The sequence below is a fragment of the Rhamphochromis longiceps genome, linkage group LG10 (genome assembly GCF_057381845.1).
Source record: "Rhamphochromis longiceps isolate RC_006_pf linkage group LG10, R_longiceps_female_GT1.1, whole genome shotgun sequence".
In the NCBI taxonomy this organism is placed as follows: Eukaryota; Metazoa; Chordata; class Actinopteri; order Cichliformes; family Cichlidae; genus Rhamphochromis; species Rhamphochromis longiceps.
In genome coordinates this window covers 15,918,767-15,931,644 of record NC_140566.1, presented here as the reverse complement: position 1 = coordinate 15,931,644, position 12,878 = coordinate 15,918,767, and the positions used below count along the sequence as shown (strand labels likewise).

At 40.9% G+C, this 12,878-nt stretch overlaps 2 protein-coding genes across 9 annotated transcripts; one reads left to right on the top strand and one right to left on the bottom strand.

Annotated features, from left to right (window-relative positions):
* The first annotated feature begins 925 nt into the window (after positions 1–925).
* Positions 926–7,339, top strand: lipia (lipase, member Ia). Of its 2 annotated transcripts, XM_085420477.1 has the most exons (11): positions 926–1,052; positions 1,358–1,436; positions 2,591–2,961; positions 3,035–3,143; positions 3,862–3,963; positions 4,068–4,157; positions 4,239–4,403; positions 4,557–4,646; positions 5,775–5,883; positions 5,974–6,159; positions 6,279–7,339. In XM_085420477.1, exons 2-11 carry the CDS (start codon positions 1,379–1,381, stop codon positions 6,361–6,363), a joined length of 1,365 nt encoding a protein of 454 aa, XP_085276603.1. In that variant the 5' UTR covers positions 926–1,052; positions 1,358–1,378; the 3' UTR covers positions 6,364–7,339. The 2 variants fall into 2 exon arrangements, with proteins under 2 accessions (XP_085276603.1, XP_085276604.1); XM_085420478.1 differs by lacking the exon at positions 1,358–1,436 and having other exon boundaries at positions 960–1,052.
* Positions 7,340–7,565: 226 nt separating this feature from the next.
* Positions 7,566–12,509, bottom strand: LOC146660555 (uncharacterized). 7 transcript variants are annotated; one of them, XM_085420488.1, is made up of 7 exons: positions 10,940–11,069; positions 10,512–10,602; positions 10,218–10,317; positions 9,738–9,843; positions 8,334–8,542; positions 8,086–8,149; positions 7,566–7,964 (listed from the first exon to the last, which is right to left on the bottom strand). In XM_085420488.1, the coding sequence occupies exons 2-7, from the start codon at positions 10,540–10,542 to the stop codon at positions 7,926–7,928; spliced, it is 549 nt and encodes a 182-aa protein (XP_085276614.1). In that variant the 5' UTR covers positions 10,543–10,602; positions 10,940–11,069; the 3' UTR covers positions 7,566–7,925. The 7 variants fall into 7 exon arrangements, with proteins under 7 accessions (XP_085276614.1, XP_085276608.1, XP_085276607.1 ...); XM_085420482.1 differs by lacking the exon at positions 10,512–10,602 and having other exon boundaries at positions 8,334–8,488; positions 10,940–12,509; XM_085420481.1 differs by lacking the exon at positions 10,512–10,602 and having other exon boundaries at positions 10,940–12,478.
* Positions 12,510–12,878: the final 369 nt, after the last annotated feature.

The following is a 12,878-nucleotide window of genomic DNA, read 5'->3' as shown; positions in this document are numbered from 1 at the left end:
AACTAAGACTTTTCAGGGAGGCTAGCTGCTAAAAAATGTTTTAGCCAGTCAGTGACTCTGTCTACTCTGTTTCAGTTCAAGTATATGAAAAACACTGACTAGTGTGATTACATAACTTTTCATTTAGTGCTAACATCTGGTCAAAGTTTCAGTTTGTCTAGCAGGCTACTTTTATGACTAATATTCCCATCAGACATCTGCCTTTTTTCTTTAACTCTGCTCTCTTTAGTTTCACTTTAACTTTGAGCTGAGCTGTTTTTGAGTAAATCCAATGATTTTGTACAAAACACATTTTAAAAGTAATGCACCTAGCGCTAAGCACTGGTGACAAGGCTGAGATAACAAGGCTGAAAGTCTCTTTGGGTGTGTGGCATGTTCAGGAGATACCAAAGATATGCAGTGATCTATATCTTTGTAATATTTGTAAGGTATTTAAGACTTTATCAAAAGGTCCAAATTATTTATTGTAGAACTATTTTTCTAAAGAGGAAACTTTGAGTCAGATAGTCGGTCACACAGTGGAAATTTAAGAAATGTTTCACCAAACCACAGATTGGATGATCAGCTCATACATATGTCTGCTTTTACGAATTACTGTACTGTAATCCGCAATAAAGTGTTGGGAAATCTTTAACTGCTTTATGGAGGTGAGCTCATAATGAACAACTGGCCTTGGTTTTCCAGAAGTGACTTATGGAAAATCCCTTGAACATGTTTCACTTTCATTGTTATTCCTCCCTGATAAATCGCAGCACTTTGAAAAACAAATGCTAGATTTTTGGTTCCAGATCAGAATAATCTCAGTCAGCAACAAGCATAACCGGTGTGATCACACAGGAAGGGGGAGCGATTTCATGGGAATTTCTCACCTGTGAACACAATGACATGGGGTAAGGGGGTGTGGTTATCTATGCGAAAGCATGCTGGGCGGGAGCATTGCTGTGCTGTTCCTCTCACTTCCTGAACTGAAGGCCTCCAAATATGTGGAGGTACAAACGCAGGATAACCTAACATTCAGGAGCTTTGACACACCACGTTACCCTGCATTGAAGGTAAGACTCTGATTACAATAAAAACATTTCATATTCTTACATTCTTTGGAGAAAGGCAGAACCTGTACTATACAAAAGGCGTGCTCTATAAATCACCAGTCTCAGGGTGTTCAAGGAGCAAACACATATTTTTCTGCTCTTTTCTGACTCCTGTTTGGTAGATGAGTAACCAATTAAGGATACAGTGTAAAGTATTCGAGAAAGAGAACCGTCTGTTTTGTTTGTGTGGTTATATTATGAACAGGATAATGTTTGAAATGTCTTTTTATGTAATAGTCTGATCTAGACTGATTAATCTATTTCAGTTTAAAGTGCCCGTGTAAAGCATGCTCCTGTGGCAGTATCTGATAACCTTTCTGCTGGTTACTGTTCAAATATGCAAAGGTAGGAAACAAATCATGAAAATGTAAATGGCTTTCTTTACATATCAGCGGTGTGTGTGTGTGTGTGTGTGTGTGTGTGTGTGTGTGTGTACAGTGTTTGCACACGTACAGCTGTGGTCACAAAACATATGACAAAAATGTATCACAAGTTTTCAGTCAAGCAGCATTTGAGGAAATGCTGTTTCTTGGAATTAGTTAAGGGTCCTCTTCTAATTTGACTGTAAGTGGAGTCACTGCTGATGTGCAACTGTTACTGAAAAACACATTTCTGTACTTTTCTTTTCATCTTAGTAAATAACCATCTTGTCAGTGATAAAATCTTTAAACAATCGAATAATCTAGATATCATTTCAAGTTCTTACAAAGTCCGTGTCTAAAATATGCATTTGCTTAGCAGTAGATAGTTATATGTACAGAGGTGTGTCCTGAGCTTGGGTGCAGTAAGTTTCAGTGAGTCAGTGCGACATGAAAACTTGTAATGAGGAACAATGAACTACACACTGAAACCAGTAGTACTGATGTCACAAGATGACATCAGCACAATGTTGGTTTGAGATATTATACAAACACGCTTTCGGCACTAAGTGATCACAAAAAAATGGTTTGCATGCTTTAGTCACACTGATGTTAAATCTCTTATGAGAAACATGTGGCCAAGGTAGCAGCGATACAAATTCAAAACCCGTTAAAAATGCAGTATTAAAAGACAAGATCTACAACAGCAACAATATCTATGCTGGTCAGATCCATAAAGGTCCCACAAATTACATGAGACACACACTGGATATGAGGAATGGAAGTAGTCACTGTGATGTCAGGTTTGAGGCCTTGATTTTGGGGTTCTGCCCTGTTTTAAATCATTTGTAGAATTCACAATGAAGCAAGCAGCAGTATTTAACAAGTAACTCCTCCAAAAGGCTCCAACACTGAGTCAATGAATTGGAGATGTCCAATTCATTGACTCAGTGTGTATATATATATATATATATATATATATATATATATGACACATGCCTCTCAAGATGGCGCAAAGTTTAGACGTATAGTATTTAGATGTTGTGCAATCTTTCCCATGCAATGTCTGCAGAGATCAATTACATAATATCTTATTTACCTGAATGCATCTGTCTTGTTTTGTTTTTTATCTCTCACCAGCTGAGAAATGCGATGAATTTACCGATCTGAATCTTGGTCACTCAATCATTGGTACCAGCCTCAAAGTTCGGTTGTTGCTATACACTAGATTAAATGGGACATGTGGTACCCTTATGTCCCACACCGACCTGTCTGCCTACCCCCAATTTAATGCGTCAAAACCGACCACCTTCATCATTCATGGGTATCGGCCCACTGGATCTCCACCGGAATGGCTCGATAAGCTCACTGAGCGTCTGCTGGTCAGGAAAGACATAAACGTTATAGTGGTAGACTGGAACTACGGTGCTGCGACTCTGAAATATTGGGAAGCAGTGAAGAACACACGCAAAGTAGCATCCAACATCACAGCTTTGATTAATATGTTGCAGGTATGGCAAGTTGTCTGATTTCAAATGTCAGAGTGTGTAGTGTCTAGCGATTCTAAAACTGATATTTTTTCAGGAGCACGGAGCCGATCTGAGCTCCATCCACATGATTGGTGTCAGTCTAGGAGCTCACATATCAGGCTTTACGGGCGCTAACTTGAAGGGAGAAATTGGAAGAATAACAGGTAAGAGTGGCACTTACATTGACGTCACTTCCACTTCCTGATATAGAATTAAAACCTGAAGTGGTATTTTTACTTGTTTTAAATCCCTCTAAAACAGGCCAATAGTAAAGCGAGCCTAATTTATGTTTCAGGTCTTAAGAACAATCTTATTTGACTCAATCTAAAGGAGAAGAAAACTTCTTAAGAACTTGTCCCATTGAGAAGTTTGCATGACGTTTGGAAGCTGACGTGCTTAAGGGTGACATTTTGTAGTGGCTCTTGACTGAGCTTTTAATTCCTAGATTTCCAACTTTAGAAGTCACTAATAGCAAAAGGAGATAAAGCCACTGGTGCTGAAGGGTTTAATAAAAGTTGCAGAGTGTATGAACAATGTGTTATTTGTCATGGTTGAGTTGTGGACTCAAAGGAACATACCGTGCTTCGGGTTTTGCCTGGGTTGGAGTCGCCATGAAAAAAGCGGCACAGTTTTGGTAAAATTCCCTGAGGAGAGATGACGTTCAAAGATCACGCTAATTCTCTGGAGGCTCACTGAGAATATCTGGTTTAAAACAGCAGGGAAAAACTGTCACATGAAAAAAAAGATACGTAGAAAAAAATGAGAAAAGGAGACAGCTATGAAGGTCAGCTGGGATAAGCGCTCGTCCTAGGTGTTGTCGGAATATTTAAGTGAGGTCAACATTCTGTTTTCGACTGATGTTTTCTACTGTGATGTTTGCAGCACTGGATCCTGCTGGGCCAGGGTTCAAAGGCAAAAACCCAGAGGACCGACTGGACTCTTCAGATGCACAGTTTGTGGATGCCTTGCACACAGACATGGATTGTCAGTCAATCACCTTATTTATTATTATGAAGAATTTCTTTTCTTTACACAAAACAGGCATACACGTTGTGTATATGTGTCAATTTGTTATTGTTATATTACAGTGCTGGGTTTCAGGGAACCTTTAGGTCACATTGATTTCTACGCCAATGGAGGAGCAGACCAACCCGGCTGCCCAAAGACTATTTTCTCAGGTAAGATCAGTAAGTTTAAGAAACTTTTGGTATAAAGAACTGAACTTTATGTTAACAATTTACTTTCTCATCCCTGAAAAGGACAGTATCTTAAATGTGACCACCGGAGATCGGTGTTCCTCTTCATTGACTCTATAAATGCCACATGTACCAGCAGGACCTACCCCTGCTCGTCCTATAAAGACTTTCTGGATGGCAAATGCTTAACCTGCAGTCAGTTTGGTAATGCTGGATGTCCTATTTTAGGTTGGTGATGAAAAACACACAGATTAAATTTTCTGTCAACTAACAGGCAGTTACGAAAATCCAAATATGCACATTTTGCCAGTTTGTATTTTATTTCTTTAGATTTTACAGTGTATTATTCAGCACTGACACAGGTGTTTTAACCTAACCCAGGTTATGACGTCATAAAATGGAAAGACATCCTGCTGGAACAGAACCAAACAAAGGCCTACTTCAGAACAAACGAAAAATCTCCATACTGCAGTGAGTAACAGTTTACTAATGATCAGTAAGCTATAAAAAAAATCCTTAATTTCAATACAGCATACAATCTGATTGTCAGCCTGCACTGCCACCTAGTGGTAGAACTATACTTTTCTCAATGGTTTAACACATTTTAATGTGCCACTTTATTAGGTACACCTGTTCAACTTGTTATTAAAGCAAATATTTAATTAGTCAATCACATGACAGCATCTCGGTGCATTTATTACATTTGCCAGAGGTCAGAGTAGAATGACCAGGCTGATTTGAGCTGTTAGGAAAGCAACAGTAACCACTCTTTACGAATAAAGGTATGCAGAAAAGCATCTCTGAATTCGCAACATGTCAGACCAAATGGGCCACAGCAACAGAATCAGAAAGTCTTGTTCCTATCAGCTAAGAAAAGGGAACTGTGTTTAAAGTGTGCACAGGTCCACCAAAATTAGACAAATGAAGATTGGAAACACATTACCAGGTCTCAGGAGTGTCGTTGTCTGCTGTGAGATTTGCCATAAACAACATGATAATATTGATCTTTCCTGCCTTATTTTTGAGATATCCCAGATTGTGCTGGTGTAATGGTGTGTGGGATATCTTCTTGGCACACTTTGGAGCCCATATTATGAACTAAGCATCGTTTGAGTGTCACAGTCTACCTGATTATTGTTGCTGACCATGTCCATCCCTTTATGACCACTGCTTCCAGCAAGATAACACGCTGTGTCAAAAAGCTCAAATCATCACAAACTGGTTTCTTGAGCATGACATTTAGTCCACTCTTCTCAAAGGGCCTCCACAGTCACCAGATCTCAATCCAACAAAGCACCTTTGGGATGTGGTGGAACGAAAGTTTTATATCCTTAATGTGCAGTTGACAAATCTGCTGTAACTGTGTTTTGCTGTGATGTTAATGCGGACCAAAATCTCAGAGGAATGTTTCCAGCACCTTGTTGATTCTATGCCATGAGGAATTTATTTGTTTATTTATTTTTTTATAAAAAATCTAAATGAACAGTTATGTTTATAACCCTTGAAATGGGGAATGAGCCAGAGAAGCAAGACAGGTTAAGTGTGTTTTATAGTTCAAAACAAAAGACTTGAATTAAAAAATGTCATGTCTTTGCTCAGTGACAAACTACAGGATAGATGTGGTGATATGGAACAAGGATGTGCAGTGGGGATACTTGACTGTTAAACTTCATGGCAATGGTAAACAAGCACAGGCAACCATTGACCAGTAAGTCTCCTCTGCATATATAGCCAAGATTTGTCTTTATCTCCATGTTACTACCTTCTCTAACTAATGTATTTTTCCCCCTCATATTAGTAAATCCTTAAATTTCAAGAAGTTCACAGACACCGAGCTGTTGGCTGCGTTTGACAAAGACATTCAGTGGGTGGAAAAGGTGTCTGTTAAATTCTCCACTGGGAATGTATTGCAGCCCAAACGTAAGCTCAGAATTCTCCGAATCCGTCTCAAAAACCTGGAACCTAAAGGGAATAAAGCACAGGGGTATGCTAAAATTTTACCTTTAAGAAATGACACGCAGCATCAGCTGGTTTCTTTGTTGAAGCACTTCTTATATCTCCCAGCTGTAGATTTACCGACGTGTCTGGTTTTTCCCCTCACAGGCCTCTGTGTCGATATGACGTCCTTCTCGAGGAGAACAAAGAGGTCACCTTCAGGCCAATTCCCTGTGAAGAATCAAACTTCTAAAGGGGAGAAAAATTGCATAACATTTCACTGCATGTATGGAGAGAGATTCGGCTGATTCTACAGTTCTTCCAGAATTGTTCATGAAAAGACCAGCACTGCTAAAACAAAACAAAATAACACAATGTTGCCTCACAGTAAGAAGGTCTATGTTTGAGCCAACTGGCTCGCTGGGACTTTTATGTGCAGTTTGCACTGTCCCACAGTTATTTGGGGGTTGGGTTAACTGGTGATTGAGTCTAAGTTGGCTGTCGGTGTAACTTTGAGTGTGGACTGTTGTCCGTCCCTGTTGTTAATGCGATAGACTGGTTGGCCCCCTGCACCTCTGAACTGGATAAGTGGAAGATGGATGACTAGACCAGTAATGTGAATTAGACAGATTATCTGTCACAAATGAGTGAAAAAATACTAACATATTTACCTTTTTTGATAGAAAAGTAGGGCTGTCAACGTTAACGTGGCGTCACGATTAACGCGATTAACGCTCCAGATGGGTGAATTGCGTTAAAATGGGTGTAGCTCAGGTGGCAGAGCAGGTCAGCCACTAATCAGGAGGCCGGTGGTTCGATCCCAGGCTGCCTCCTGGCTGGGCAAGATACTAACCCCATGTTTGCCTACTGGTGGTGGTCAGAGGGCCTGGTGGCCAGCCTGGCCTCTGTCAGTGCGCCCCAGGGCAGCTGTGGCTACAATGTAGCTTGCCATTGCCAGTGTGTGAATGTGTGTGTGAATGGGTGAATGACTGAATGTAGTGTAAAGCGCTTTGGGGTCCTTAGGGACTGCGTAAAGCGCTATACAAATGCAGGCCATTTACCAAATTTTTTTAATTGTGTTAATTGTGTTAACCCGTTAACGTTGACAGCCCCTGTCGAACACATAATGTACGACTGATAGATTTTATTCCCTTTAGGCCTTTTGTTTTTGTTGCTTGTCTTTGCTTTTATTTCTGTTTACTTTTTTATGCCAATATAAATTTTCAACATACATATATCAGTAGTAACTATATTTATTTTTAATAAACACACAATGCACATCAGCACCCAGTAAATTTACATTCTTTGTGCAATCAGAAAGAAAACAAGTGCTATTTTTTTTTCTTTTTACAAGCCTAAAATCTGTGTGCTCATCCATATTACATTATTATAAACAAACTCTTGAGTTTCTGTAAATGAACTGCTGCTTGTCATTTCTCATCCTTCTCTCTCTCTGAGTCACTGTCACAATGGATAAAAATGCAGTTCAATTATGCCGTAGTACATATTGCCACCAATCATTGTCTTAATGGACGGTGATGAGTGAAATCTCCTGGAAAACTCAAAATGTGAGATTACAGTTCCCCGGTAAGAATGTTTATGAATGCCTTTGGTGACGTGACGAGAAAAAAACAAGATGTTTGATGTGTAACTGCGCCGGTCATCTCCAGAAGGAAAGGACAGTTTGCTGCAGCCTCCGTCTTTGCACTTTCACCAGTGACTCAGTAAAAATATTAAGCCCTCTGGGTCAGCCCACTCAGCAGTCCAAAAAGAAACGGTAAATCAGAAATCTGATGAAAGAATAGTCGTCTTTGCTCATTTAGACATGTGCTTCTTCATTCGCTGAATTTCCATCTAAAACGGAAAAAAATTGGATTTTGAAAAAAATCAAATCATGATAAATCTTCCCACCTTGAAGTGTTTACGCCCATTGAAATACGATGTTACTAAATTTTATTATCCTCGGCCACTTTACCTGTAACGTTAAGCGAATCCTTTTCTCCTCATCCAGCTCATTCATCAGCAGTTTGATTTCTTTGCTGGAATAACACAATGTTGTTAAATTAGCACAGCAAAAACCTGACTGAAACTACAGTTGGTTGGTACTGATGCTGGGCTGGGAGTGTCAAATGCCCTCCAGAGTGAGGATGAGCAGGTAAACAGAAAACTGTGCAGATGTCTACAACTTATAGCTAATGTGCAATTAGGGAAAGACAGCCATACTTGTGCTGAGTCTTCATCTGTTCAAACTGGCCCTTCAGGTCTCTCAGCTCTGTCTGCAGTTGTTCCAGGTTTGGCGAGGCGTGCCCTTCTGGATTTCTGCTGGGCTGTGAGTTGATGCCTGCAGGCGGAGCTGGGTGCAGCACAGCAGAGATAGCCTTTGGCAGGAGAGAGGAGAAAGACTCTGTGGGCATAGTTTTGGTTTCTAATGCCTGTGGAAAACACAAAAGAAATATAAGAAGTTGTCATTTACTGCAGTTTAACAGCTGTGGATTGTACGACCTTTAGCATTTTATTTTATACACTGCTCGAAAAAATAAATAAAAATGAAAGGAACACTTTGAAAACACATCAGATCTCAATGGGAGGGAAAAAACTGTGCTGATATTTCTACTGATAAAGACTGCATGATGAATGATGATGCCACATTGTGAAATAGAAATAAAAATGATCAACCTACAAAGGGCCGAATTCAAAGACACTCATCACCCATCAAAGTGTGGTGTGCTGTGGGATCTTCCCTGGAGGAGGAACTGTCTGCATTTTCTCAACACATTGTGAAACACCACGAGGAACCCACAGGAACACTGCACCAACATAGGGTCTGACAATCCAAGGACTTGATAACTAACGGCTGTCAGGGTACTGCCTTTTAGCCTGAAGAGGTCTGTGTGCCCCTCCATGGATATGCCTCCCCAGGCCTCCTTGACCCACCACCAAACCAGTCATGTTGAACTACAGGCAGAATAGCATTCTCCACAGCTTCTCCAGGGCCTTTCACATCTTTCTCACACTCAGGGTGAGCCTGCTCTCATCTGTGAAAAGCACAAGGGGTCAGCGATGGACCTGCCAATTGTGGTATTCTAAGGCAAATACCAGTTGGCTCCATGGAGGACGTTGGGCCCTCAGGCCAGCCTCATGAATCAGTTTAATTGTTTGCTCAGAGACATTCACACCAGTGGCCTGCTGGAGGTCATGTTGTAGCGCTGGCAGTGCTCATCCTGTTCCTCTTTGCACAGATGATCAGAAGGTTAAGGACCTTCTATGCTCCTTTCCAGGAGTAACTGCCTGTTTGATGTGCTTTCCTGGAGCAGTTAGACTACCTGTGCAACCTATGTAGTGTCCAGGTGTCGTCTCATGCTACTGGTAGTGACAGTGACCCTAGGCAAATGCAAAACTAGTGAAAAAACACTCAGGAAAAATGTCAGTGTCCTCCACCATGTAAAACCATTCCTGGTGTCTCATTGTTGGCCCTCAGTGCACCTGTTGTTAATTTTATTAACAGCAAAACAGCTGAAACTGATTAACAACCTCCCTCTGGTCAATATTCTAGAAGTTTAATTATCTTGATGCTATGCTCTGATTAAAAAGTGTTAATTTCATTCAGTTTTTGAGCAGTGCACTTACAGGCGGGATGGATCCATTCTGAGTTGTTTGTTGAGTTCCTTCTGGCAGCGAATTCTTTACTTCACTCTGGGTTTTCTTTCGTTCCTCCTCCATCATGAGTGTTACCTGTAAAATAAAGTCTAGTTTGAGACGTCTGATGAGTAAAATACATTAAATGGTGACATGTCGTTCTAGCTTTTGGTGTTTCTTAGTCCCAGAAGATGATTTTCAAAAAGGGGACCGATTCACTACAGGGCAAGTACCTTTTAACTTTGTTTTAAGTAAGGAGTCAAAGTAGATATCTTCTGCGTCTCTACTTGTCTCTCTGTGTGTGTATGGGGCAGCTCAGAAAAGTTAAATTTATCCCAAGGACAGAGTGACACAAGCAGACCACACCACACACTCTTTTCAAACACAGCACCAAGCTATAAACAAACTGGACGATTAAGAAATGGAATGGCTTGGCTTGTAGATGGCTTTCATTAAAAATGTATACTTCCCAGAGTCCGAAGCTCTGACTGTAACCTCTCATCTACAGCATGAGCTGCGTGCGCATTCAGCTTCTCCGTGATAGACACAACTGACACAAACTCCTCAGTGTCTTTGAGAAAAATGGAGATTACATGTTAAAACACACCTCACAGAGCTTGGAAGTCACTGAATGGTCATTCTTAGACATCTCGCTCCTTCTTTTGCACATTTTCAAAGTCTAGATTAACATTCTGCCTCAGACATGCAGCATCCGAGCACAGTAGCATTTCAATATATGTAACAAACAATAGTTGCAAGGCTTACCGGGAATGAGGGCTGAACTATAGCTGCCCATCGTGACAGAGAAGAATACAGTGAAAGACAGAAAAACCCTGCAGTGCCCTTAAGTCTACATCTACAAATGACAAATGGGAGCAAGTCAGTGGGACACAAATCAACAGAAACCTGTCAGCTCAGTGCAGTCTCACACCGTGCTGCTTCTTTAAAAGATCTGTGCTCTTTGTCATGAATCAGCCCAGCAGCAGAAGTATTTCTTTATCAGTGAGTGTGAGAGAGAGACTAAATGTGTAAGAGCAGAGGCAGCTGTTTCTCTCATGCCACAGCAGTGAACTAATGGGCAACACATGCTGGAGCCAGTGCAGAGTAGGGAGCACAGTGACAGATTAGTAAACGTACTAAACCAATTACCAGATTATTGTCAGTTAAAGCCACGATCCGGAGCGCACGCTCACCTTGTTTTTCCAGCTTCGCCGCTGAGATAAAGCAGCATCTGCGGTAACTCGACACCACCCATTGTAATCCACAGTGGTCTGCAGAGTATGCTGCGATGAAGAGTGGTGCTGTCCGGTCTAAGTTTAGAGCAGAGCCCCCCCCCATTCTGCTCCCAAATATCAGCGGCGTCACAGACTGACGGCTGACAGTTGTTTAAACGCACAAACGATGCAAAAAAACAAAAAATCTAGAAGGTTGACGACTTCAATTTAATTCTCACAAGCTGTTTCAAAACAGACGTCAAAGGGTGAGCACGCTAGAGAGGCATATCCACGTAAGGTTTGCAATAATGTCTTCATAAAAGGACATTCTTGTGAATGAGTTTGTAAAATGGGCAGCACGGTGGTTAGCACTGTTGCCGCACAGCAAGAAGGTCCTGAGTTCAATTCCACCATCAGGCCGGGGTCTTTCTGTGTGGAGTTTGCATGTTCTCCCCGTGTTTGCGTGGGTTCCCTCCGGGTACTCCGGCTTCCTCCCACCGTCCAAAGACATGCAGCTTGTGAGGATAGGTTAATTGGATAATCCAAATTGCCACTAGGTGTGAATGTGCGAGTGAATGTGAGTGCGACTGGCTGTTTGTCCCTGTGTGTTGGCCCTGCGACAGACTGGCGACCTGTCCAGGGTGTACCCCGCCTCTCGCCCTATGACAGCTGGGATAGGCTCCAGCGCCCCCCGCGACCCTGAAAAGGATAAGCGGAAGCGAATGGATGGATGGATGGAGTTAGTAAAATGGTGAGTAAAAAAAAAGAAAGAGGAAACAGAAGAGTTTCCAAACTCGCATAACACAACAACAGACTGTCCTCCTGTCACAGCTCCAGAGATCAGCTGTTGTCGAATGCTTGAAGAAAAAGATATTTCTTCAGCTTAGGTTTAAAAAGTGACCTCAGGCAAGCATCAAGCTGTCTGGGGTCACTTTGGAGGTCATTCCAAAGTGTCAGTGCCACAAGATGAAAGCCAGGACCCCCTTTTTGTATACCTTTCAGCTGTAGGATGGGTCAGGAATGATTAGGTTAGAATCTTGAGGGAGTATATGTACATATGCATTTCTACCAAGACCATTTAAAGCTTGAAACACAAGTACTATCACTTTACTTTGTAAGGGACGGAGCCGGTGCAGGACTGCTAACACTGGAGTAATGTGATCTCGGGTTTTTTTGTTGCAGTTAGTAGTCTGGCTGCAGCATTTTTAGAATAGTTGTAAGAGATGATTCACTAGTTGTTTACAATGCTGTAGTCTAAGGTTAACAAAGGCACACATGGCTTTCTCTAGATCTGATGGACCTCTGGAAAAATTAGTATGAAAATTGTTCTGAGGTGGAAAAAACTGCTTCAGGACATGGCATTTGTCATAATACCTAATGACTGTAATTTCACAGTGCCCCAACTTTAAAAGATGTACAATATTTAGCAGCTAATATCAGTAATATTTAACCATTTACATTAACATTTTAAGTGAAAATAAAGCCTATCAAATGTACAGCTTTAGGAAATGTGAAGATTTTGAACTTTTTACTGTATTTTCATTAGCTTTTCCTATCAATAAAGACCCCCAACCCCCATTGCCACTCAAACTTCACCAAGGTACAAGAACACTTTCTGTGAATTACTAAAATAAACCTCAGAGAAAATAACTTTCTCAGTGTGATTGTTTTTAATGTTGCTCTTAATTTGTTCTGTTATTGTGTATTCTTTACGTTTGTACGGGATATTGTATGTTTTAAATGTTATATACTTATGTGGTACGTGTATTTTGACTTTTGTTGCCAGGTCTCTCTTGGAAATCAGTTTTTTTAATATCAGATTTTTTACCTAGATAAATAAAGGACTAATACAAGAAAAAACCCCACTTATTTTCTAAATGTATAATTACAGGATAGTCTGTATTTTTGTAGGAAACTG